The sequence below is a fragment of the Columba livia genome, chromosome 17 (genome assembly GCF_036013475.1).
Source record: "Columba livia isolate bColLiv1 breed racing homer chromosome 17, bColLiv1.pat.W.v2, whole genome shotgun sequence".
NCBI lineage: Eukaryota > Metazoa > Chordata > Aves > Columbiformes > Columbidae > Columba > Columba livia.
The window spans coordinates 7930016-7951397 of NC_088618.1; the positions used below are offsets into that span (position 1 = coordinate 7930016).

At 43.3% G+C, this 21382-nt stretch overlaps 3 protein-coding genes across 6 annotated transcripts in view; 2 read left to right on the top strand and 1 right to left on the bottom strand.

Moving 5' to 3' along the window:
- The first annotated feature begins 79 nt into the window (after positions 1-79).
- On the top strand, positions 80-1237 carry C17H22orf39 (chromosome 17 C22orf39 homolog). 2 transcript variants are annotated; one of them, XM_065033082.1, is made up of 3 exons: positions 80-237; positions 316-584; positions 1062-1237. In XM_065033082.1, exons 1-3 carry the CDS (start codon positions 214-216, stop codon positions 1213-1215), a joined length of 447 nt encoding a protein of 148 aa, XP_064889154.1. In that variant the 5' UTR covers positions 80-213; the 3' UTR covers positions 1216-1237. The 2 variants fall into 2 exon arrangements, with proteins under 2 accessions (XP_064889154.1, XP_064889155.1); XM_065033083.1 differs by having other exon boundaries at positions 81-237; positions 316-483.
- On the bottom strand, positions 1228-4391 carry MRPL40 (mitochondrial ribosomal protein L40). 2 transcript variants are annotated; one of them, XM_065033081.1, is made up of 4 exons: positions 4211-4391; positions 3519-3659; positions 2372-2530; positions 1228-2019 (listed from the first exon to the last, which is right to left on the bottom strand). In XM_065033081.1, the coding sequence occupies exons 1-4, from the start codon at positions 4252-4254 to the stop codon at positions 1710-1712; spliced, it is 654 nt and encodes a 217-aa protein (XP_064889153.1). In that variant the 5' UTR covers positions 4255-4391; the 3' UTR covers positions 1228-1709. The 2 variants fall into 2 exon arrangements, with proteins under 2 accessions (XP_064889153.1, XP_064889152.1); XM_065033080.1 differs by having other exon boundaries at positions 3519-3602; positions 4211-4378.
- A 285-nt stretch (positions 4392-4676) lies between these two features.
- Positions 4677-21382, top strand: part of LOC102087493 (protein HIRA) — a 34670-nt gene continuing 17964 nt past the window's right edge. Inside the window, exons 1-10 of one of the 2 annotated variants that reach the window (XM_065033072.1) lie at positions 4677-4865; positions 12292-12354; positions 13080-13190; positions 14117-14207; positions 14677-14771; positions 15567-15662; positions 16956-17116; positions 18007-18174; positions 18655-18768; positions 20460-20530. In XM_065033072.1, the coding sequence (XP_064889144.1) occupies positions 4829-4865; positions 12292-12354; positions 13080-13190; positions 14117-14207; positions 14677-14771; positions 15567-15662; positions 16956-17116; positions 18007-18174; positions 18655-18768; positions 20460-20530 (1007 nt within the window). In that variant the 5' untranslated portion in view covers positions 4677-4828. Of the gene's footprint in view, positions 4900-12291; positions 12355-13079; positions 13191-14116; positions 14208-14676; positions 14772-15566; positions 15663-16955; positions 17117-18006; positions 18175-18654; positions 18769-20459; positions 20531-21382 lie in introns of both variants that reach the window. The other variant, XM_065033073.1, reaches the window with a different exon arrangement.

The window sequence follows — 21382 nt, forward strand, 5'->3', positions numbered from 1 at the left end:
TGGTGGTTTTTGCAGGGGAGGTGTCAGAGCAATGGGAGTCACGTGCTGTCCAGGTTGCCCCGCCCCACAGGCAGCCATTGGCTCGCAGGCCCGGGGGCGGGGCGGTGAGACAGCCTGTTTGTGCCGCCGCTCGCCATTGGCCGGACCCGCCGGCCTTCCTGCAAAGCGCGGCGGGGATTGGCCACGGGGTGGTGGCCCTCGGGCGGGGGCAGCATGGCGGGCGGCGGGAGCTGGCGGGTGAGCGGGGCGAGGGGCGGCGGGCGCTGAGGGGGCCGGGCCGGCAGCGGGACTTAACCGGAGTGTATCCGCCCGCAGCCGCCGCGGTCGTGCGAGGACTACTGGTGGGAGTGGAAGCACTGCCGCGGGCTGCGCCACGCCTTCCACCACTACTACACGCACGGGGAGCTGCCGGCCTGCGGCCGCTGGCGAGAGGACTACGAGGCCTGTCGCGCCTGGGAGAGGGGCCGCGCCGCCGCCGCGCAGGTACCGCCGGGCCCCGCCTGCCCCTGCAGCCTCGGCAGCGAGCGGTTGGCGGACACGCAACGGGGAGGGGTTGGAAAACCGGGCGGCCACTTGGGGTGGAGGTGGGTAAGATGGGCTTAACTTCCAGTGGGGGCGTTTCCACAGCGTTCTGCTGTAAAAGCTCTTTATTTCATATACTCTAATAGTTCCCTCTTAATACGAAATGCTGCCACGTTACAGGCAAAACGTGTTCCTGGGGTGTCCAGGAACACTCCTGGCTACAGCCCCATAAGGCTGAAAGACGAGAGCCCTTCAGCGCAGGCTGCAGCATAACTTGTCCTTTCAGCCAACTAGGATGGCTTTTGGGGGAAAGGTAGCACATAAGTGGTAATTTCTTTATAATGGAGGAGTCAGAGGCCAAATATAAATCTTACATAGTTAAAACCTTGTAGCCTGGCTTACTTAGCATTTGCTGCTGCTATTTAAGCATGATAAATTTCTGTTCCTTGTTTTATCTCCAATAGTCACAGCAAGAAATAGGTTCTGTAAGACTAGAACATCCAGCAGTATCGTGGTAATATTTTTCTCCTGTATTTCAGGAAGCTTTGTGCAAGAGTGAAAGAGCTCGCGTTATGGAGAAACAGAAATACGCTCCAGTGTGGAAGCTCAGGAAGAGCCCACCACCAGACTGGTACCTTCCACTTGACGAAGACAAATCAAATTAGAAAGACTGTTTTGCTGTTTGGTCAGTAACGTAATACATGATGCAGAACTATGCTGGTTACTTTATTCTTTTGTGTCATCTTGAAATTACACAACTGTAGCTGCCCTGCAATACTTTAGTACTCATCCAAAAATACTGAAGAGTTTATTTGAACACCCAGTATTTTTTAAAGGGAGAACTGAGGTGCTTAATTTGATTCTGGTCTCTTACTACTGTCTTACACTTCAAGATTTAATCTTGGCAACTCTCAAGCCCAGAAGGATAAAGTGTTCCATTAAATGCTTTGTCTTGTTCTAGCATAGCACAAGTGTAAGGTAGCGTAGTTCTGTTGGGTGTTGCATTACCTAGATGGCTGTTTAAAAACTCAAAACAGATACTTCATTAATGTGGGTTTGGTTTTTTTTTTCCACAGTCACACACCTACAGTATTTTAACCAACAAAAGGAGTTGCTTATTCTTATTCCATTCTTTTCTCCTTCAGTCAGCTGAGTAGCTCCTCCCAGATGAACAACAAACTCCTCCATCACTGCGTATACACTTTAGTGATATCAACACATTTTCCTTCAGGAGGATCATAACCAGGGAGTGGTGGGGTATAATCAGGTCCATCTCTCTCAAAGGGGAAAAGCCCCTCGTCTCGTCTGATCGCTGCCTGATACAGCTCCTCGGATTCAAGGCGCAGTTCCTTCAGTGCCTCTTGCTGAGCTTCTACAAGGGTCTGAATAGCTTTCTTTTCTGCCTGAGCTTGCTTCTGCTTAAACAAAGACCACTTTTTCATAAGTAAAACTCTTCTTTCAGTCTCCTCAAATGACAGAGGGGGAAGACTTCGCGCCCTGATAAAAGAAAAAGGTAACATCGTAATAGAGAAATAGCTTGCACCCCAAAGAGCAAGTTTTAAAACAAACAAAGCCCCACCACCAGCCAGAACACCCCCACCAAACCCAGAGAATACATTTCATTCATGCAGTGTCTGTGAGGTCTTCCAGACATCCTCACAGGAAATTCATATTACTATTTTTCACTACCTTTAGCAGAGGCAAATAAAATTTGCTTTCTAAATTTTTGTCCTGGTAGAAGAAGATAAAGGTTTTGTACCAAGGCTGGTGCTATATTGCAGTTTTGCAGAGAAAGAAATTAGAAGCATTTCTACCATGAATGCATGTGCAAAGTGAAAGACAGTCTTACCTGTTGCTATCTGAGTACTTAATTGGTGTTATAAAATCCTCAATTGGAATCAGTTCTGGGGCAGCTTTTTCCAACTTTTTAATCTTCTTTTTCATACGATCCTTCTGTGCTTGCTCTCTCTTTACATCCACTTTCTTCTTCTTCTTCTGTGGTTGTGCTCTACAAGGGAAATAATTAGGTGAATAAAATATTTTGTCATTTAATTCAACACCAGCAGCTTTCACTTCCAGTTTACTTTCCTAAGGACTCTTCCTTCCTGTTGCTTAATTTGGTCCCTAACAGAAGTCACAAATATTAGCTTTACTCAAGTAATGTGATTTCCAGGAGACAGCAACACATCTTGTGAGATTTTCTGCAGACATAACTGTCCCTGCCTGAGAAAAGAAACCTCCAATTTTGTGCTGAACATCAGAATGACCTGAGGAAGTTCCACAAAAACTGAAGTGGAATGGGTTTGCACTGGCTCAGAGCGCAGCAGAGTGGGTAACAGGTTTATCTGCAAATATGCCTGTTATCTCACGTTAAAGAAGTGAGTGGATTTACACGTGCTTCTAGAATTGCCACATTTGGAGCTAAATTCAGGATGCAGATGTTACTCCCCTGATGTACTCCTCCACACAGATCCTATATACCCAAGATAAGATAGGCCACACTCCACAAACACAAACTAATCCTCGCAGTGGACCTGTGGGATATTATTCCTGCCTTGCAGATCAAATAAACAACCTTTATGGCGTGAAAGTCTCTCCGATGGTACCCAACAGCTACCAGTTGCATCAAAGCATGGATGCCAGAATGTAACACGTACATGTGGCGGTTTGTGTAGCAGCACTTCATAGTAAAGTATTTTCGGTTCAGCGAGGCTTTCATTTCCATTGTCACTCAAAAGGGAATTCTGGAGTACAACTTAAATCTGAACATCCCCAACCACATAGCGTGGTTGAGGAAAAAAATATAACTACACGCAAGCATAAAGCGATAATTCTGTAGGTTACCATTAAACTCTCAAGAAGCCAACAGCTCTTAACTACTTCTGCATATAGTGACTCAATAGCAAAATAGTTAAAAGTTAATTGAGGCTTGGGAAAATCCGTGTTCCTGTAAGGATGAAAACACGTCCGTGTAACCCCGTGGCAGCGGCACTCACCGCACGGGCAGCGATGCCCCGAGCGCCAGCAGCGCTGTCTGCCAGTGTCCTCCTCGGAACGGCAGCGTCTGGGGCAGCCGCGCGCTGCAGAACAGAACGGAACATACGGCATGAGGAGAAACTGCTCTGATCACATTGGTCCTGCAAGACACAAGGGCTGTTTATTAGTCATAAATTACAATAAAGAGTTTAAAATAATTTTTGGCTTCTTAATTCGTGACAGTACAAAGTGTTTGCCTAGAGATTATAAACTCTTCAGTCAGGTAACCCATTTCCAAAATTTGGGCTGTTCATTTCTGTGAATACACGGGGCACCAAGGGGCAAAGCAGACACGGGTTTTTATGTCTATGAGCACGTCAGAGTGGTTTTATTCTAAAGCTCCGATCACGGCCTCTTTGCAGCGGTGATTTTGGAGCGGTAAAATCCCTCCGTTCGTACCGGGAGGAGAAAGGTGCCGATTCCCAAACCTCGGTGGACGTCACGACAGAGACACCCGGTCCAGGCGGCCGCGCACCGGCTGCTCCAGCCACCCCGGCCCGCTCCCGACCCCCAGCGCAGGCCCAGCGCGGGAAGCCCCGCCGAGCGAAGCCCGCCCGGGGACGGGCCCGGGCCCGGAGCGGTGGGAACCCCGAGCAAAGGGCGCTTCTCTGGGCTCCCTCCCCGCGGGCCCGGGTGGCCGCCCCAGCCCTACCTGAGCCGGACCCCGCAGAGCCCCCGGGCCGCTGCCGCCAACATGGCTCCGTCACGGCGCCAGCGGTGAACCAACTGCCCGCCAGCCGCGCCCCGGCTCCCGCGCCACCGTTCCGGCTCACGAGCGTTCCGGCCGTGCTGCGGCCCGGGAGCGCAGGCCCCGCCCCAGCCCCGCCCGGCCGCCGTCGGCCCGCTCCGCCCGGCAGGGGGCGCCCGCCCGCCCGCCCGGCCGCCCTGGGGGCGGGGCGGCGGCGCCTCGCGGGATCTCGCCCCCCGCCGGCCGAGGCGGGGGAACGCCGGGGCTCGGGGGCGGCTGTTTCCCGCCGGGCCGGTTAGGCGGTTGCCAGGCGCCGACTTCCGTTGTTGCCGGGAGCCGCCGGGAGCGGAGCGGGGGATGCGGCCGGGCGGCGGGGGCTGCGGCACGGGCGGCGCCGGGGCATGGAGCGGCGCTGAGGCGGCTCCGGCCGGCGGAGGGGGCGGGCAGAGCGGCGCGCGGCGGGGGCCCATGGTGGCCGGCGGCCGCTGAGCTCCGCCGCTCGCTCGGCCGCGGAGGCAGCCCGGGCGGAGCCGCCCTGGGGTCCCGAGGGCGGAGGCCGGCGGGGGCCCCGGGCGGGGAACAATGAAGCTCCTGAAGCCGACCTGGGTCAACCACAATGGTGAGGGCCGACCGGCCGCGCCGCCGGGGAGCAGGTGCTGCGGGGCCGGGCGGGCAGGTGCGGCGGGACAGCGCGGGGGAACGGGCCGCGGGGCGGGGGCCGGCCCGGAGAGCGGGGGCGGCGGGGCCGGGGCGCGGCACACGCGTGGGGCGGGTTTGACCGCGGGCGGGGGGTGGCCGGTGGGGCTGCCGAAGCCGTTTGTAGCTGCCGCCTCGCAGCCTCTGGAGCGGCCGTTTGGTCCCCGCGGCGTGCTCGGGGCGGCGGCGGGCAGGTGCCGCCGGGCGGGCGGCGGTGGGAGCGGGGAGCAACAAGTCTTCACCCCCCGGGGATCCCGGGGGCTTGTGCGGGGCAGCGGGCTGGGAGGCTGGCAGGGGCGGGTGGGTGGGTGGATGGAGGTGCGGAAACGAAAGCGGGATTTGTAGAGCGGCGTGACTGCCGAGCCGCGGAGTTTGTGTGGGGAGGACTCGGGCTCAGCCCGGCCCCCAGGAGGAGGCTGGAGGTGCCGCGCTGCTGGCGGCGGCCGGGACGGCTCTCGCGGGGCAAAGCGTGTTTGCTGGGGAGGGGAAGTGCGGTTCGCTGGGATTGAGCTGCTTCTACCTGCCAGGCACGGATGTTGGGCGACTTCATGCTTGTGAAAGCGCAGAGTAATAGCTTGAATCGAGTGGAGTCTGTGCACAAGGGAGAGGAGGCGGCCGTGCGGCGGCCGGGTGCTCCCGGGGACGCACAGACCTCCCGTGCCCGTGTGCAGCACTGACACGGTGGTTACACGTGGCTTAGTCAGGTCCAGCCTTAAAGCCCCCAAGTGTAATAAGTCATCTGTACTGTTGTTTGCCATACAGGAAAAATATTCTTCCAACAGTTCTTTCAAAACAACCCTCTGAAGTTATAGTGTCTTGTCTGCCACTCCTCTAGTGATTTTGTAGAGATTTGTGAACTAAACCACTTTAGAACGAAGTGTCAATATTGACAGAAAGCTCAATACTTTAAGTGCAATGAGTACAGGATAGCATCACTGTTATGTATTTACACCACTTAAGATAAATTTCCAGAGTAATACCTGTACTGTTCCTGGCGAAGCAGTGCAAAGAAATCTCAACATGAAGAGCTCACTTCTGTTTATGCAAGTTTTGTCCTCAAATTCATTCATATAGCTTTATTTCAACTGAAATAAATGCTTTGTCTAAATGTCAGTAGTCGGATTCATCTATCTGATTGGTATCTAGAATAAATCCCGTCTGGAGACTGCCTTATTCAAGTCGAAGAAGTGCGCTTTGAGTTAAAAACCTCAGATGCAACTTTACAGCTGCCTTTCTGTGTGTGGTGTTGTCTTTGTAATCATGCTGCAGGTTTTAAGAACAGTAACTGAAGCCTCGAGTTTCAATTTGCGTGCATCTTTACTTGAACTACTGTCCAGGGGCCATATAGTCAGCAGATGGACTTAACAAAACTTAGTAGTGAACCAAAAAAACCACGGAAGTACTTTATTTGACATATTTTTTTACATTTCTGCTTGGTTAATCTAAACAAACATAGCATTTACATCTTAATATGTGGCTGCCTGTGGGCAGACTGTCCCATGTCCCTCTGGATCTTCAATGGGAGCACACGAGCAGCTGAATAAAAACATTGGGCCTAAATCTTTGGGGATCAGAGTTTAGATCTGTAACTTCTTTCCTTATTTCTTTAATGGGTGCACCTTTTGGTATGGGTGTGTGTTTGACATCTGTAGCAATTTAAAATACATCTAGCCATTTTGGTATCAATTTGTGAATTGCAGAAAGCAGTCTTCAGCCAAGCACTTTGCAGTGAGGCTCCATTTATAAAGCCCTGTGATACTTCGCTAGTGGATAATGCACTGCACAGGGCCTCGATATACCAAATTTGATTCCTATTTCTGCCGCTGTCCTGCTGGGATGAGTTTGGGCAAGTCACTTTGTCATAGTTTCACTCCTTGCAAAACAGACATTCATCACTGGCTTCATTTGTAAAATGCTTTAAGGTCTGCTAGTGTATACAGGACTATATAACATTCATATGTTCTTATCCTTGGGGCAAGAAGTGCCAGATAAAAACTGGTGAGTTTAGTCTGCCTTTTTTAACGTACCCAGGCTCTGGGTCCTGCAGGCATCACTGCATGCAAGAAGCTTCCATCACTCTTTAAGGGCCCACATATTTGCTCTGAAACCTCTCCAGAAGGAGGGTAAAGATAATTTATACTGTGTGCACTGGAGACTTGTCGCGATCATTTTGTTTTCCTCATGGGCACAAGAGGCTGCTTCGCTCTTGATGGTTTGTGAACTGGAGTCCCGATAGCCAGACTGACCCTTGCACTCACCAGATCAACGTGTTGTCATTCCAGCCTTTCCCTCTCCCCACTTGATTTTGGGATTTGTACTTTACTGAATGGACAAGGATGAGTTTAATGATGCTTACAGGCATACATTCTCCTTGAGATAACAGATATTAGAAGATAGTGGTGTAGCAGGGAAATGAATACACCTGGGAATGGGATGCTGCTCAGCCGAGATGCTGTGCGTTTACAGTAAAAACACTTTAACATGTTTTGGCTCTACAAGTTTTTGTCTTGGAATTCTTAATGTCTCTTTATCTGAATACTTATTGGAAACATTTCTTCTTCAGATATATTTTCTATAAGCTTTTCACACTCAGCGTGAGTTTATTAGACTATGCATGGCATTCTCCTTATTGTTGTGTTCTTCTCTTCCATGTTTCTTTGACTTAGAGCGGGAAAGAATATTGAAAAGTGCAATCCACTGCTTGGGGTGGGAGCAGATGACAGTACGATACAGATGATGTGGTTTGCTCCTGCTTCCCAGTTTTCCATTCAGTACCTCTGTAAAGATGCATCACTCATCCCACAGCTGTATATACATATTTGGCACACAAGGTTTGAGAGCCCTGGTGCTTAAAGACGGCTGATGCAGGCGAACGCCGAGCCCCGTGGGAAAGGAGGTCCCTTGCTGTTCTGAGAAACCTGTGCAAACCCCAAGGTGCTGTTCACATATAACAACTTATAGAAATTGGAGCCTGCTTTTGTTTAAATATGGGCATGGAGTTTATTATCTCTCCAAGCTGTAATGGTGGAATGTAAATATTTGAATTGATTTGTGAGTCATGTTGGATGTTATATATCAGATGGGCTGGAAGCAAAATGAATAGAAACTCATGCATATTGTGGTAGAAATTGACGTGAAGTTGTCTTTATTGAATTGATTATTGCCTAAAGTTAAATGACAAACAAAAATGATGCAATATTTAAAATGGATTTTTTGCTTCAGCTGATGTGTTTTTTTAAAGATGGGAACTTCTTGGGTTTGCTTTATCTTAGTCAGAACTTTTTGTTTCAGGTGTGTTTCATTATTGGTATTTGTAAGTACATAACGTATATTATCTAACAGGACAGCTGGTCTATCGTAATGTGTTCTGTTTTTAATGAAGCTGGTTTGCTTCCTCATGCAATGTGATGCTAGAAGCTTCAAGAATTGAAACCTTTTTTTTTTTTTAGAAATTATTACAAGATGGCAAAGTGTCTTAAAACACACTATATTAGATTTTAATGTTACCACTTTGTTTTGATGCGTGATGACTGTTAGGACATCTAACACATCTCCTGTTAGGAGCATGGGAAAGCATCAGTCACTTTGAAACAGGGACCTTGTGCCTTTTAGCTTGTTTCAACAGGATTTAACAACGTAATCAGGTAAAGACATGAACCCGGGGAAGGAGGCAGTTGCTATCAAATGATGGCTCCTTCTCCATTATTTTGAGAAAGTGAAGGAAGTGAGGAAAAACCCAGTATCTGTGGTCAATTTGTAAACCACAAATAGTATGGACCTGTGGCAATTATCCACCACTATAAATGGTATTCCCATGATAAAGGTACCCTGGAGGAAAGGGCACCCTGGTAATTACTTTGTCTTGCTAAATTTCTGTCCTGTGGTGACTTAAACTGTTTTTGTTTTTGAATAATTTGACATCTGTAGATTGATGAAGTTGGAAACAAATATGAGGCTTGGTTTACTTGGGGAAAGAAGCTAATGATTATTGAATTTCTCTATTTTAAGGGATGGACATAAAAGTATATTAAAAATACAGATTTCTTCTGGAATGTCTAAGAGTTAATATACATTCATAATATGTAGCTTTACTAGTGATTCCTTTTTAAAATCTAAATAATCTGGTTTAGTCAAGGCAAGCCGCATGTTTCTCTAGCCAAGAAGAGCAGGCACAGCCCTGGAGCAGGCACTGGGAGATGTCCCTTTCCAAGCGGGCGCTTTGTTGTTCAAATGCCTCTTACTGCTGAGGTTGAAACTTTGGACGCATCACTGTCAACTCTGTGTGTGTTTCACCCATTTCTGCACTGCCGAATGTGAGTATGTGGCAAAACTGACCTGAAACTTCGTGCAGTGTTTGTGCTAGATAGGAACGGGATTTGTTTGTGACATTGATGTGCTGCTTTCTAATAAATTGTGAAGCTACGACGCCTTTCTGAGGATTGGCTAACGGGTCCAAATCATGTGCTCTCTGGCTGGATTACACCCCCATGAAGTCTCTATGCCTTCTGGTGCTGAAACACACACTAGTGCTACTGCTGTCTGAAAATGGATGCGAATGATCTTAGCTGGAGCTCAGGTTCCTGTATGCAGTAGTTGATGTTTCCTGCAGGCATCCAGACAGAGCTGCGGCCACACTTGGCTTCCACAACAGGTCCTGAGATGAGATCCTGATGCCCTGTGGTCCTGAGCTAGTTCATAAGTAGTTGCATCCCCCTTTGATTTGCTTTTATCAACTGAAGTTTATGCTTTCTTCCACTAATAAAATTACTTGAGGCAGAAGAGCACAGTGAGAGTGTTGTGAAATGAAAGCTTGACAACTGAACAGTCCGTGTTTAATTATATTACCCCCAGATCTTGGAATAATATTCAAAGCCATTTGGAATAAAATCCAGACTGACCTGTAAATAATAATTCATCTAGGATGACTTGTAAGTATTCAGCTGTGCCAGTATGTGACATGGCATTTTGCAGTTGCTGTTTGTATTTTGATTAATGCACAATGTCTATGAAGAAGAGGGTGTGACATGTTGAGGCTGAGTGTAGTTTGGCAGATTTCCTGTTTATGGAAAATGAAAGACTGTTATCTGTACAAACTCTGAGAAATCTGGAACTTGATTTAGTAAACTGTTTCTAGGGAGAAGCAGCTGATCTAAAGGTTAACCACTGAATGCATCTGGGCATTGCTGGTGAGAATGAGATGGAAGAAACTAGTCCAATTTATTAGGGATTATCCATCAGATGGAAACAATATTTATGTGGCTCCTATAGAAAATTAATTTGACAGGCCTCATGTTCACAAGTCATTGTGCTTTGAGCTTATTCACAAATTCTGAGGAACAGCGCAAGTACACTGGGTTAGGTCATTGGGTGTGATTAGTTACCTGTGGAATAAGGTCCCTTCCTGGATCACAGTTGAGCCATGTAGGAAACTCCATTTGTTGCTGAGGGCTTCATTTATTACCACCGCCTTTCCCGAGTGCAAAGTCCATATCCTTTTTAAACTTCGCATGTACAATAATGCCCTGTGACCTCATGACTTCCACTGATGTCTGAGCTTTAAGGTTTCTCATACTTTATGGAAATATCTGCTCAGCACTCATTAGATGGAAACCCAAATTTATGCCAGGAAAATGAGTGAAAAGAAAACATTATCCTACTATGCAAATACATGGATCATTTGTGTTTGAACACTGTCTTGAATGCTAGTTCCCCTCCACGTCATAAAAGACAGGAGAAATGAAAGAGGCTGATAGAGGAGTGACCAGAATGATCAGAAGTGTCAGTGGGTCAAACTATTTCAAATGATTTAAGGGAACTTCACATCTGAGAAGGACAAAATGTTTGCTGCTTGCCTCTGCTTCTCAAAAGATTCAGCTCAGCCCTGTATGTTGCATTCAAGTTAACAGAATAAAAGATAGAATCAGATACAACAATCTGAAGAAGACCCACAGCTCAGTCTCAGCTTATGTGTTTTATGTGGTCTGAAGGACTTGGAAGGAATGTAAGTTGAGTGCTCTTACTGTGCTTAAGGTCTTTGCTTGGCTGCCTGTAAAAATTTTAAGGGGAATCACATTTCAGATGCAATGTAAATCCAAATAAAATAAACTTTAAAACAAGTCAACATGAAGAAAATAAGAGTTGACATGAAGCAAAATGCTTATCCCTCAAAAAGTAAGAAATACTGGATATTTGGGTGAGGGTTTTGTTAGCAGTGTAGTGTCAAGGAATTCAGATTCTACAGTTGCAATAAAATCTATTGCTGAATACATTCTCCAGGTTTTGTCATTTATGTCTTAACATATCATGAAGGTACAGTGAAAGAATTGACATATATGAGAAATTTGTTGAGTAATCTTGGTACAGTGGGTACTAGTTCTTTTGGCTGTTACGATAAATTACCTTATTTTATACTGGCGTGTATGTGATCTGGCTTGTAAAAGCATTCCAGTTGGAAAGGGTTCGGGCTGCTGCCGAAAACTACTTGAACGTGGAAATCACATGCGTATTCCTTCAAGTAATCCTTAGTGGTAATTCTTTGAGCATCATCGAAAGGCAGTGAGTTTACTTTTCCCTCTTCCTTCTCCTCCTGCAAAGGTTGAAAGAAGTGCGAACATATCGGAAAGTGTATGTGGTCCAGTGCTTGGAGCAGAACAGGCTGAGTGAGGGTTGTCTGGTTTCCAAAGCTGTTCCCCAGCTGTGTTAGTTATTTTTAATAGGGTTTACATTTTCACAAAACTTAGTTTCTTTCTGAAAGATGTAGCATATGGAGAACGGAAAGATTTGAGAGTAATATTAGAGTTGGTTAGTCTTCCTTTGACTATATGGAAGCCATAAAAATAAAAGCTAGGTTTATGGTAAAAGCACTTCGTAATAGTAGAGTCTAAATTTGAGACAGGTAATTGTGTGACTAACAGATGGAGTCTGAGATTGGGGAGGATTTAGAAAACAAACCAAACCAAACCCAACCAGAAACCAGAATAGAGCTTGCTTCAGGTCATCAGCTAATGAACTGTAGAAACCTGGAAGAAATTCCTGACTCAAATATGGTTTTGCCTCGTTGGCGCTTGCTTTGTGGTTTTATTCTTCTTTGGGGCATTTGGCATGTCCTGCTGGATTAAGTGTCCTTGGTTATCACCGGTGTATTACGGCTTGATAACATTCATATCCACTTTTAATAAGCTGTCATTAAGTTGCTTTCAGCTCTTGTAGTCAGCTGTAATTCTTACAACTGTAGCTTTTGGAAGAAGAAACGTATTCACCAGCCAGAAGAGTTACCATTCTTTTGGTGTTACTTTGTTCTCTCACCTGTAAAACAATTCAGTATGTTGCTGCTTGTTCTCTAATTCCAGGAAAGCCAATATTTTCAGTGGACATTCACCCAGATGGGACCAAGTTTGCAACAGGAGGACAAGGTACGTCTGCGTACTGATAGAAGGCAGAATTTGGGGTGATAACAACAACCTTGTGCCTTCACAGCACTTTAATCAGTTTGACCCTTTTAAAACACATCCCTTACATAATTATCTGTTTCTCAGAGATATAAGTCATTAAAATGTATTGAGAAGTGCCGTTGTTCAGAGTTACTTTTTTCTAATGTACTCATCCTGTGGACATCATTGAGATAGTAGCTGCAATAATTGAATTGTGGCTATACTGCCCAAATTTCTTTTTTATTTTAGGAGAAACTGCATGTGAAGTTGGGTTTTTGACCTGCTAAATAGTAGAGCTATTGGTACCAAAAAATTCCAATTATATAAATGGAATAGCTCAAGAAATATGTGCACAAATATTATTTGGATTACAATAGTGAATAATTTTATGTCGGCTACAATAATTGCAGTTTAGGATTTGAATGTATCTTTTATCTTTTAAAAATACAATTTTATAATAAATATTAATCCTTATAGTTGATATCAATAACATGATTTTTGAATAAGGCTTTATTACTTTAATAGCTTCAAGAAAAATAGAACACTTCTGTTTCTGTGTAATTATATCAGAATGACATCTGTACTCAATTGTTTCTAAAGTTCCCGCTGCAGTAAAGCCTACATTTTAGCATCTGTTCTGGAACTGAGATTAAGTTGAAGAGCTCTTTTGCATGTATTTAAAGAAGGAACTTTTTGTTCTCATACAGGTCAGGATTCTGGGAAAGTTGTGATCTGGAATATGGCCCCTGTCCTGAAAGAGGAAGATGAAAAGAATGAAAATATTCCCAAGATGCTTTGTCAGATGGACAATCACTTAGGTAACAAAGGCTTTTATATATCATAGAATCGTTTCAGTTGGAAGAGACCCTCAGGATCATCGAGTCCAACCATAACCCAGCCTAACTCTGGCACTAAATCACATCTCTAAAAACCTCATCTAAACACCTTTTTTTAATATGTGTGTGTATGTATATATATAAAAATATATATATTTACAGACTGATGGTAATTTACCAAAACTTAAGCATTAGGTGTTTGTAATTACAAAGATCGTGCCCTGTCCGGTGGTGAAAAACCAGTAAAATACAGCAGAGTGGTCTCATACTTTGGGTATATACGGTTTTAGATACTCAGCAGAAAGTGGTGTTAGAATGTGAGAAAATGTACAGAGAAATATAGATGCCTTTGGAAATCTCCATATGAGCTTTTTCCAGCTGTGTCCACAAAGTAACTGATAGTGCACATTCTGAGAAACCGAGGAGCTCTGAAGGAAAGAGCAAGAGAGAAACTAAGTGTGGAGGAAACATAATATGAAGTATATTGGATATAGTTCTAAATGATCCTGGATTTATTGCACATTACATTTGAAAGTATAGTTACCTGAACAAGCTGTACCATTTCTTCAAGATATATTTTTTTCTTCTTTAGCCTCTTAATCCCTGTTTATTTATCACAAGCAGTTTCCTTTGTTAGGTCAATATTAATCTTTGTTCTTTTGAGCTACTTCTGTTGAAGCTTTTTAAATAAGGAATAGTTTGGCTTTTTTTTCAGCAAGTAGTTCCTCAACTGCTACTGAAAGATAAGTACCAATTCATTTATCTAAAGCGGACAGAGTAACCGCTTTGAGTGGAAAAAGCACACTTAAATCCTAAACATCTCGTGTCCACTTTTGCTTATTACAAACTCTGTGCCCCACCTCTTCTTCTCATATTTCATCTTACAAACTTTCTTTTCTACATTTCAGCTTGTGTGAACTGTGTGCGATGGTCCAACAATGGAGTTTACTTGGCTTCAGGGGGAGATGACAAGTTGATTATGGTGTGGAAACGAGCTGCGTAAGCATGTTTCTTCCTTCTCAGTTTTATATTTTAGTTCAAGTAGGTTACTCTGTCACATCTCTTAGTGTTTCTTTCCTTTTCGTAAGCTCACCGCTTTGCCTGGTGGGTGAGGAACTGAAACCTGTGACCCCACATCACTGGTACTGGAGGTTTGGTCTCTTCTGTCTCCTCTCCAGGAGCTGAGGCATTTTCTTCTGGCCTCGAAGAAAACTTCCTGATGAGATTTCAAGAGTTAGCTTAAATGTTACCAATATTTTCTATCTGTAGTAATTGTACATTTTATTGAAGCTAATTTTTTAACAACTCAAATTACTTTCTCTAAAACATACCTTATTTTTTTCTTCAGTTTTCATTGCAGCAATAACTGAATGTAAAATACAAGTGAGCTCTGCACCTGATTTTCTTTAGAAAGAAAGTCTGAAGAACTTGAGGTGGTTCTGTTGATCACTGTTTCTGTTTTAATTAGGTACATTGGACCTAGCACTGTGTTTGGTTCTAGTAGCAAACTTACTAATGTTGAGCAGTGGAGGTGTGTATCGATTCTCAGAAGCCATTCAGGAGGTGAGTTAAAAGGTGCTGAATGAATTTGCATGTATCAGGAAAAAAATTGGGTTTGGGTGCCCCATTTTCTTGCTCAAAATGTATGTATTTGGTAGCAAGTCAGTAATTATTTTAAGAGCAACAATGAAAATCTAAAAGAAAATGTCATTTTTAATCAAATGCTGATTTTTCATACAAGTTCCAGCAGCTATATAGTAGAAAAAATAGCAACTAAGACACCTATATTTTAGTATTTGCTAGCTTTAAAATGAATCTAAATAAGGGAAGCTGAACTATATTTTTATTTAAATAAATGTTCGCACTTACATTGAACAATCTCCTGGTTGTCAAAAGGTAAAGTTTTTGTAAACCAGAGAATATTAATGTTTGTTTAGAAAAAAATAACTAAAAAGCAAAGCAAAAGATGAATAAACCAAATAATTTCAAACATGTTTTGTACCTGCTGACATGAGCTATGACCAAAATCAAGATTGAAACCAGTTTGATTGCTTCACGTGTGTTGGAGTAAAGTGAGTGCATTGCAATAGCTGCTGTTGCTTTTTCATTCAAAACAAGACAAAGTACTTTATACAGGCATTAGTATTTCCTATAATTACTGAACATTGCATTCTCTGCCTTGGATTTTTTGTTTTTGTTCCCCATTGAACATTATAAGTTGGAGAGCTTCACTCCTAATGAGTGCTGCCATGTTCTTTCTCACCTTCCACTCTAGTGAGATGATGGTAAATTCTCAGTGATACTTTCTCTGTTTGCCATCAATGTCTTATGTGGAAACGTTTGGGATTTTTTAAACAGATGTCATGGATGTAGCGTGGTCTCCGCATGACGCCTGGCTGGCATCCTGCAGTGTGGATAATACTGTTGTCATCTGGAACGCTGTCAAATTTCCAGGTAGGAATTCTTACATTTCAGATGTGCAGGTACGTAAAGCTTTATGACAAGGTGTTTCCTCCATGGGTGTATTTTGCTGTCTGAAATCTCTGTGTGGGAATGGGCTGTCTGTCTTTTGAGGTGACACACTTGCAATCTGGTGAGTCAGTTCCTCTTCCAAGTTTGGATGGCAGTGAGCAGTGGATACCACTCTGCTGTAGACAACAGCTGCCTTCAGGGTGTGCTGCTCATTTTACTTTAATTTCCTTTTTCACCTTCTCTGCAAAATCCCAAATAAATAGAACTTCAGCTTAATATCACATCTATTTATGCATATATTTTTCCTTGTTGCCTTTGTACCTATGAGACTTTCTGTTGATTTGCCTTTGGGTTGACATTGTCTTATTTACCTCATTTTAAATGCTGCTGCTTAATAAGCAGTGTGACTTTACATGGGGAAAGGGAGGAAGAAAGGACTCAGGGAGCCTCACAGTAGCAGAAGCCCTCAAGTCTTCCATTTGATGGCTATTTGCCTTTTTCCGTTGCTGCAGTGCTGGCAATTCACACAGTCCCGAGGTCTCTGTAGCCCAGGGACGTGCTGCCAGGCGCAGCCGGGACACGGGGAGCTTTAGTGCCCTGCAAGGGTCTGCAGCAGTTTGGGGGCATCCACTTTTATTTGGTTGCTTCTCACCATGTAGCTGGATGCAGTCTAAACCTCCCCTTGTCTGGTGTCCAGTCACTGCCATTGATTTTAGGGTTGCTTCCAATCTTGATATCAGAGTTTTCAGACTCTCAGCCTCTTCTCTCCTGGTCTGATAAGCAAGAGATTGACTGAAAGTAGGTTACCAGGTCTGCCAGGCTTGTGTGTCTGTTCAGTCGCAACTTTGACTTAGTTCATGTTTGCACAAAGCCGAATTTGTTGTGATAACCATAAAACATATCATCACCTTTGGGTACAGAGGAAAAGGTGAATGTTTAACTGAAGTTCCAGTTAAACTGCTGCTTTCCATAGCTTGAAAGTGCCGTTCTGAGCTGCCTGGGCTCTGCTGGTCTTCCTGCTCTGATCTGTTTCTTATAGAGACTTTTGCACCCCTTATTCTGTCCAGAGTTCTATTTCCCACTGTTTAATATCATTCTTAGCTTAAACACGGGTTTCAGTTCGCTTGAAATTTGTTGATATTTTGTTGTTGTTTGTACATTAAAAAAAGGTTATATTTAATAAGATATTTCTAAAAGATCTTGCAAATCTTTTCAGCTGTCTGTCCTAAAGAAGATATCAGTAACTCTTCTCTGTTCTCAATTCTGTGTGTGCAGAAATTCTTGCCACTTTGAAGGGGCATTCTGGCTTGGTGAAAGGGCTGACCTGGGATCCTGTTGGAAAATATATTGCATCTCAGGCTGATGATCGAAGTTTGAAGGTGTGGCGGACCATGGACTGGCAGCTGGAAACCAGCATCACAAAACCCTTTGATGAGGTACTTCAGAATGTGTGACCATTGAAAGTGAATTCCTGGTAGAATGAATGAAAATTGTAAGAATAACTGTGATTCTGCGTGAACAGTAGTTAAATTGACAGTGACGAATCCAATCAAACTATCAGATGGCAGATTCAAAAGAGGAAAAAGAACTATTTTCTCACACTACATGAGTAAATTGAGACTGTCATTGACTTTGGATCTTGTGGGTGCCAAAGGTCTACATGGCTTATGTAAACAATTAGGTAGTTTCCTGGAAATATAGAGCTTATTCCAAGGAAGCATTGGCACGCTAATTACATTGTTCTTACATTCTTCCCTATGCATCTTGTATTGGCCACTATCAGAAATAAGTACTTGGGAGGGATCTTTGGTCTGGCATCATAGAGCTGTTATCTGATGACTTTGACCAAGAGATCAAATTTCTGGGGACTGAAACTGGTGCTTACTGAGTTGAGTGTTTTGCAGTCATCTTATGGTATTGTGATTAGTGCAATTACTCTTAGTAATACACTATAAATGCCTACATTCATGTGTGAGTGTGGTGTTGGAAGCTGAAGTCTCATTGTTAGCAGCTGGTATGCTGCAGCCCTATCACTAACTAGGACTGGGATGAATAGTGAGTGTACAGTATCCAAAAAGACTTACATTTTGTTTCCTTTAAAGTTCTCCCTCTTTTGATAGGGCTTCATGAGTTACACTAGATCACCTGTATAAACGTGGCCGAAGTGCTGAGGATTGTATGTGATGTCGTTCTTTTATACTCACAAAAGACTTACTTTGTAATCATATTCCTAAATCTAAAATTTAAATAGTTTGCATGAAAAATCCTGTGTGTGTGAAACACTTTTAAAGCTCAAGTATGGGGTTTTTTAAATTATTTTTGTCAGTGTGGAGGGACAACTCATGTGTTGCGCCTCAGCTGGTCACCTGATGGTCACTATCTTGTTTCTGCTCACGCCATGAATAATTCTGGACCTACTGCTCAGATCATTGAGAGAGATGGATGGAAAACCAACATGGATTTTGTAGGGCATCGGAAGGCAGTTACAGTAGTGGTAAGTGATAGTAATTTACCCTAAGTAAAACTTCTATTGTGACCTTTTTCATAATTTTATACATAACTAGGACAAAAGGTGGAGATAGGTGGTCAAGATTAGTAATGCAAATGCATGATAGTGATTAAAAAGTGTCAACTTTACATGTTGGAAGCAACCAGCTGTGGTAAGAGAACTGGACATAGATGAACAAGATAGGAGGGAGGAGTACAAGAGCATGTTAGGAATGCCAAACACTAACTTTGTTAGCTGTTCCGTAGGTTGGGTTTCTATTTGGTCCATGATCGTTAGTAATATTATTTGCCATTCCAGTTAAGGCATTCAGAAAGCCCCGTAAGAAAGCACATGCACAGTCTGGTGAGGGACTTTGTTTCTAGGAGATGTTTCTTTTTCACTTTTAAGTGGAAAACTTGCTTTTAAAGCCAATCTCTTATAAAATGTAATTACTGTAATAAAATTTGGGGCATCTTATTTGTTCAGAAATTCAATCCAAAGATCTTCAAAAAGAAGCAAAAGAATGGGAGCTCCACCAAGTCAAGTTGTCCCTACTGCTGTTGTGCTGTTGGTAGTAAGGATCGATCTCTTTCTGTCTGGGTAAGTGGTTTATTTGCTGCCTCTGACTAACGTGGTCATTTGGATAACTTGAGGGTTTCACACAAAAGCCATGTGTACAGCATTAGGTCTTATATTTAGATTCATGTTGTGTTTTTTTCTCTGTTGTTCCTGGATTAGCTGTGAATTGGTATTAGTTCACTTCTCTAAAGCCCAGAGCAGCTAGAAGCCAGGGGCAGACTGTGCGCCCTGGTAAGGAGGAGCCGTTAAGGGAAATAATGTGTTACCACAGTAAATAAACACAGTTCAGCTCTATTTTCTTCCTGTGTATTTTACTCGTTCTCCATGTGAGTCTCATAAGAAAGAGACTTTACCATTTCTCCATGTTTAGGCCACATACTCATTAATCACTCTTGGAGTCTAGCTTTGTCTTGCTTTTGTGGGTACGAGGAGAATATAGCAGGCACAGGATAGTTTCTGAGATATATTCAGCTCATCTTTGTGCTTTGTTCTGGTTTCTCTCTTTCCTATGGAAAGGAATGTGAAAGTGAATGAGCCTTTTAAGTATACTTTCAGTACCGAGTTTGGGTTTTACTTTAAAATCTACACTAAAATTGTTATTCTGGCGAAGAGAAGGGTAGCTATTCTCAAATTTATAAACGCAAGACAGTTTGTTTGGCAACTGCAAAAGACAGGGAGTAAATTTAACTGATCCTGAAAGCTTTGTGATGAGAACATGTGCCAGAACATACCAATTGCTAACTGCAATCTACTATTTATAGATTCCAGTGTGATATTTATCCATCAATTGCTAAATGCATAACACTAAATCTGTTTCTGGCAATGCTACCAGTGCATACCCATATCAAAGTATCACTGTCAGTGTATTTTACTTTCTATTTATACTAAGGTTTCACTTAGGGTGGCTGTTGAAGTTATACTAGGTATTGTAGAGATGCAAAGTTATAGGCTGTCTTTGCCCTGAAGAGCTTAATAGATACTTATACAACACATACCTGTGGAAATGTAGAATAAATAGCTACTGAAGATGACTGCTACACTGCATCTGTGAACCTATGGGCATGTAACATCCTAGATCATATTGGCTTCTCCTGCTTCGTTTCATTTGTACTATATGCTATAGATATTAAATCCATTGGTTTAACATTAAAGAGCTTAGAATGTCCGATTTAGAACAGGTTACTGGGAATTTTCTTATTCAGTTCTTTATTACTAAACTGATTTAGAAGTGTAAAGGGATAATCTTTAAGAATAATTGTGAGTCAAATTCCCTTTGCTCTTGATAGGCTTCACTTACTTAGACAAGTAGTCTGAGCGAGGACATGGAAACCTAATCTGTTTTCTGTCTTCCTCTTGTGCTGGCAGTTTGCAACATCCTTATCTCAATAAAGCCTAGAATAGAAGCTGTCTTTAGCCTCTGCGGAATTAGTCTTTGAGTGGTAGAGAGCGTTCTATGACTGTGATGTAAAGGCAAAGTTGGATAAGAAACTCAGTCCGTGTTTCAGAAGGGAGGGGAGGTTGAATGTCAGCTCTTCTCCAAAGCATCTCTGTGCCAGGGGTTGAATGGGTAACTTCAGATACACCATCAGGCAAGCAGCTGTCTCCTCGCCAGAACTTGTCTGGTGAATGTTCTTAGACTCTGGGAGAGTATTAATGGGGTTGTGGTAGCATAGAACTTCTAAATTTTTGAGTGTTGTTTCTTCTATTTTAAGCTTACCTGTCTGAAACGACCTTTAGTTGTCATACATGAACTGTTTGACAAGTCTATCATGGACATCTCCTGGTAAGTGGATTTCTGCCATTTGTTACAAAAGCCCAAGCGTTGCTGTCAACTTTAGATATATGGATTAACTGGAAATACTTTTAAACAGTACAGACTGTAGCTGTTGGAACACAAATAATTGGTTCCTGAAGTTTTTGGTTCTGCTGCAACATCTTTGGTAGTAACATTAGCAACTACCATGTGTTCACTTGGGATTTGTGTAACACTAAAACTGAACAAAAATGAATGTATTTCTAATGTTATGCAGTAACAAGTAGGAACTCATTCCACAGGTATTTTATGATTCTCTGTTGTTTCATTGTTTTTGTTTGTTTTTTTTTTTTTCGTAGAATATATATTTTATAACATGACATGGTGGACAATTCAGCTGAACCTTCTAGATCCATTATGCCAAAGGACACAATATACCACAAGAAAAAGTCCTCTTTTTTTTTATGTTTTAAACATACATTCAGTCATTTATACACACACGTAATATTCACTCATCATTTGAATTGCCTGAAGGATTTTCATGTCGAAAAAAGTAAATGCAATAGCTTTTGGTTTTAGTGAAAACGTAGTTACACTGTGGTGTTGCAGTGCATGTGAGGGGTGTAAATTGCTCTCTGTTGACGAGTAGCAGAGGCTGATCATGTAGCAAGTCTCAGAGAAGGGATAATGAACCTACTACACCCAAACACACCGCATCCGCCAACCACAGGAGGCAGCTGAAGAGCAATTGCTGAACTTTCCCAAGAGGCTGCAGGGCATCTCTAGTGATCTGAATTGTGTTGGACAACACATTATCTCAGCAGTCTGCTGCCCTAAACCTTGTTTTTCTGCAGTTAGTGGTGCTCTCTTCTCTCCTGCTTT

Excerpts from the sequence above, each read along its gene's own strand:
- MRPL40 (XM_065033081.1), bottom strand. The coding sequence starts at position 4,254 with ATGTTGGCGGCAGCGGCCCGGGGGCTCTGCGGGGTCCGGCTCAG. Across the intron at positions 2,531-3,518 it reads GGGGCATCGCTGCCCGTGCG|AGCACAACCACAGAAGAAGA; the intron begins GTGAGTGCCGCT and ends TTTCCCTTGTAG. Across the intron at positions 2,020-2,371 it reads AAGTACTCAGATAGCAACAG|GGCGCGAAGTCTTCCCCCTC; the intron begins GTAAGACTGTCT and ends TTCTTTTATCAG.
- C17H22orf39 (XM_065033082.1), top strand. The coding sequence starts at position 214 with ATGGCGGGCGGCGGGAGCTGGCGG. Across the intron at positions 238-315 it reads CGGGCGGCGGGAGCTGGCGG|CCGCCGCGGTCGTGCGAGGA; the intron begins GTGAGCGGGGCG and ends ATCCGCCCGCAG. Across the intron at positions 585-1,061 it reads GGCGGCCACTTGGGGTGGAG|GAAGCTTTGTGCAAGAGTGA; the intron begins GTGGGTAAGATG and ends CCTGTATTTCAG.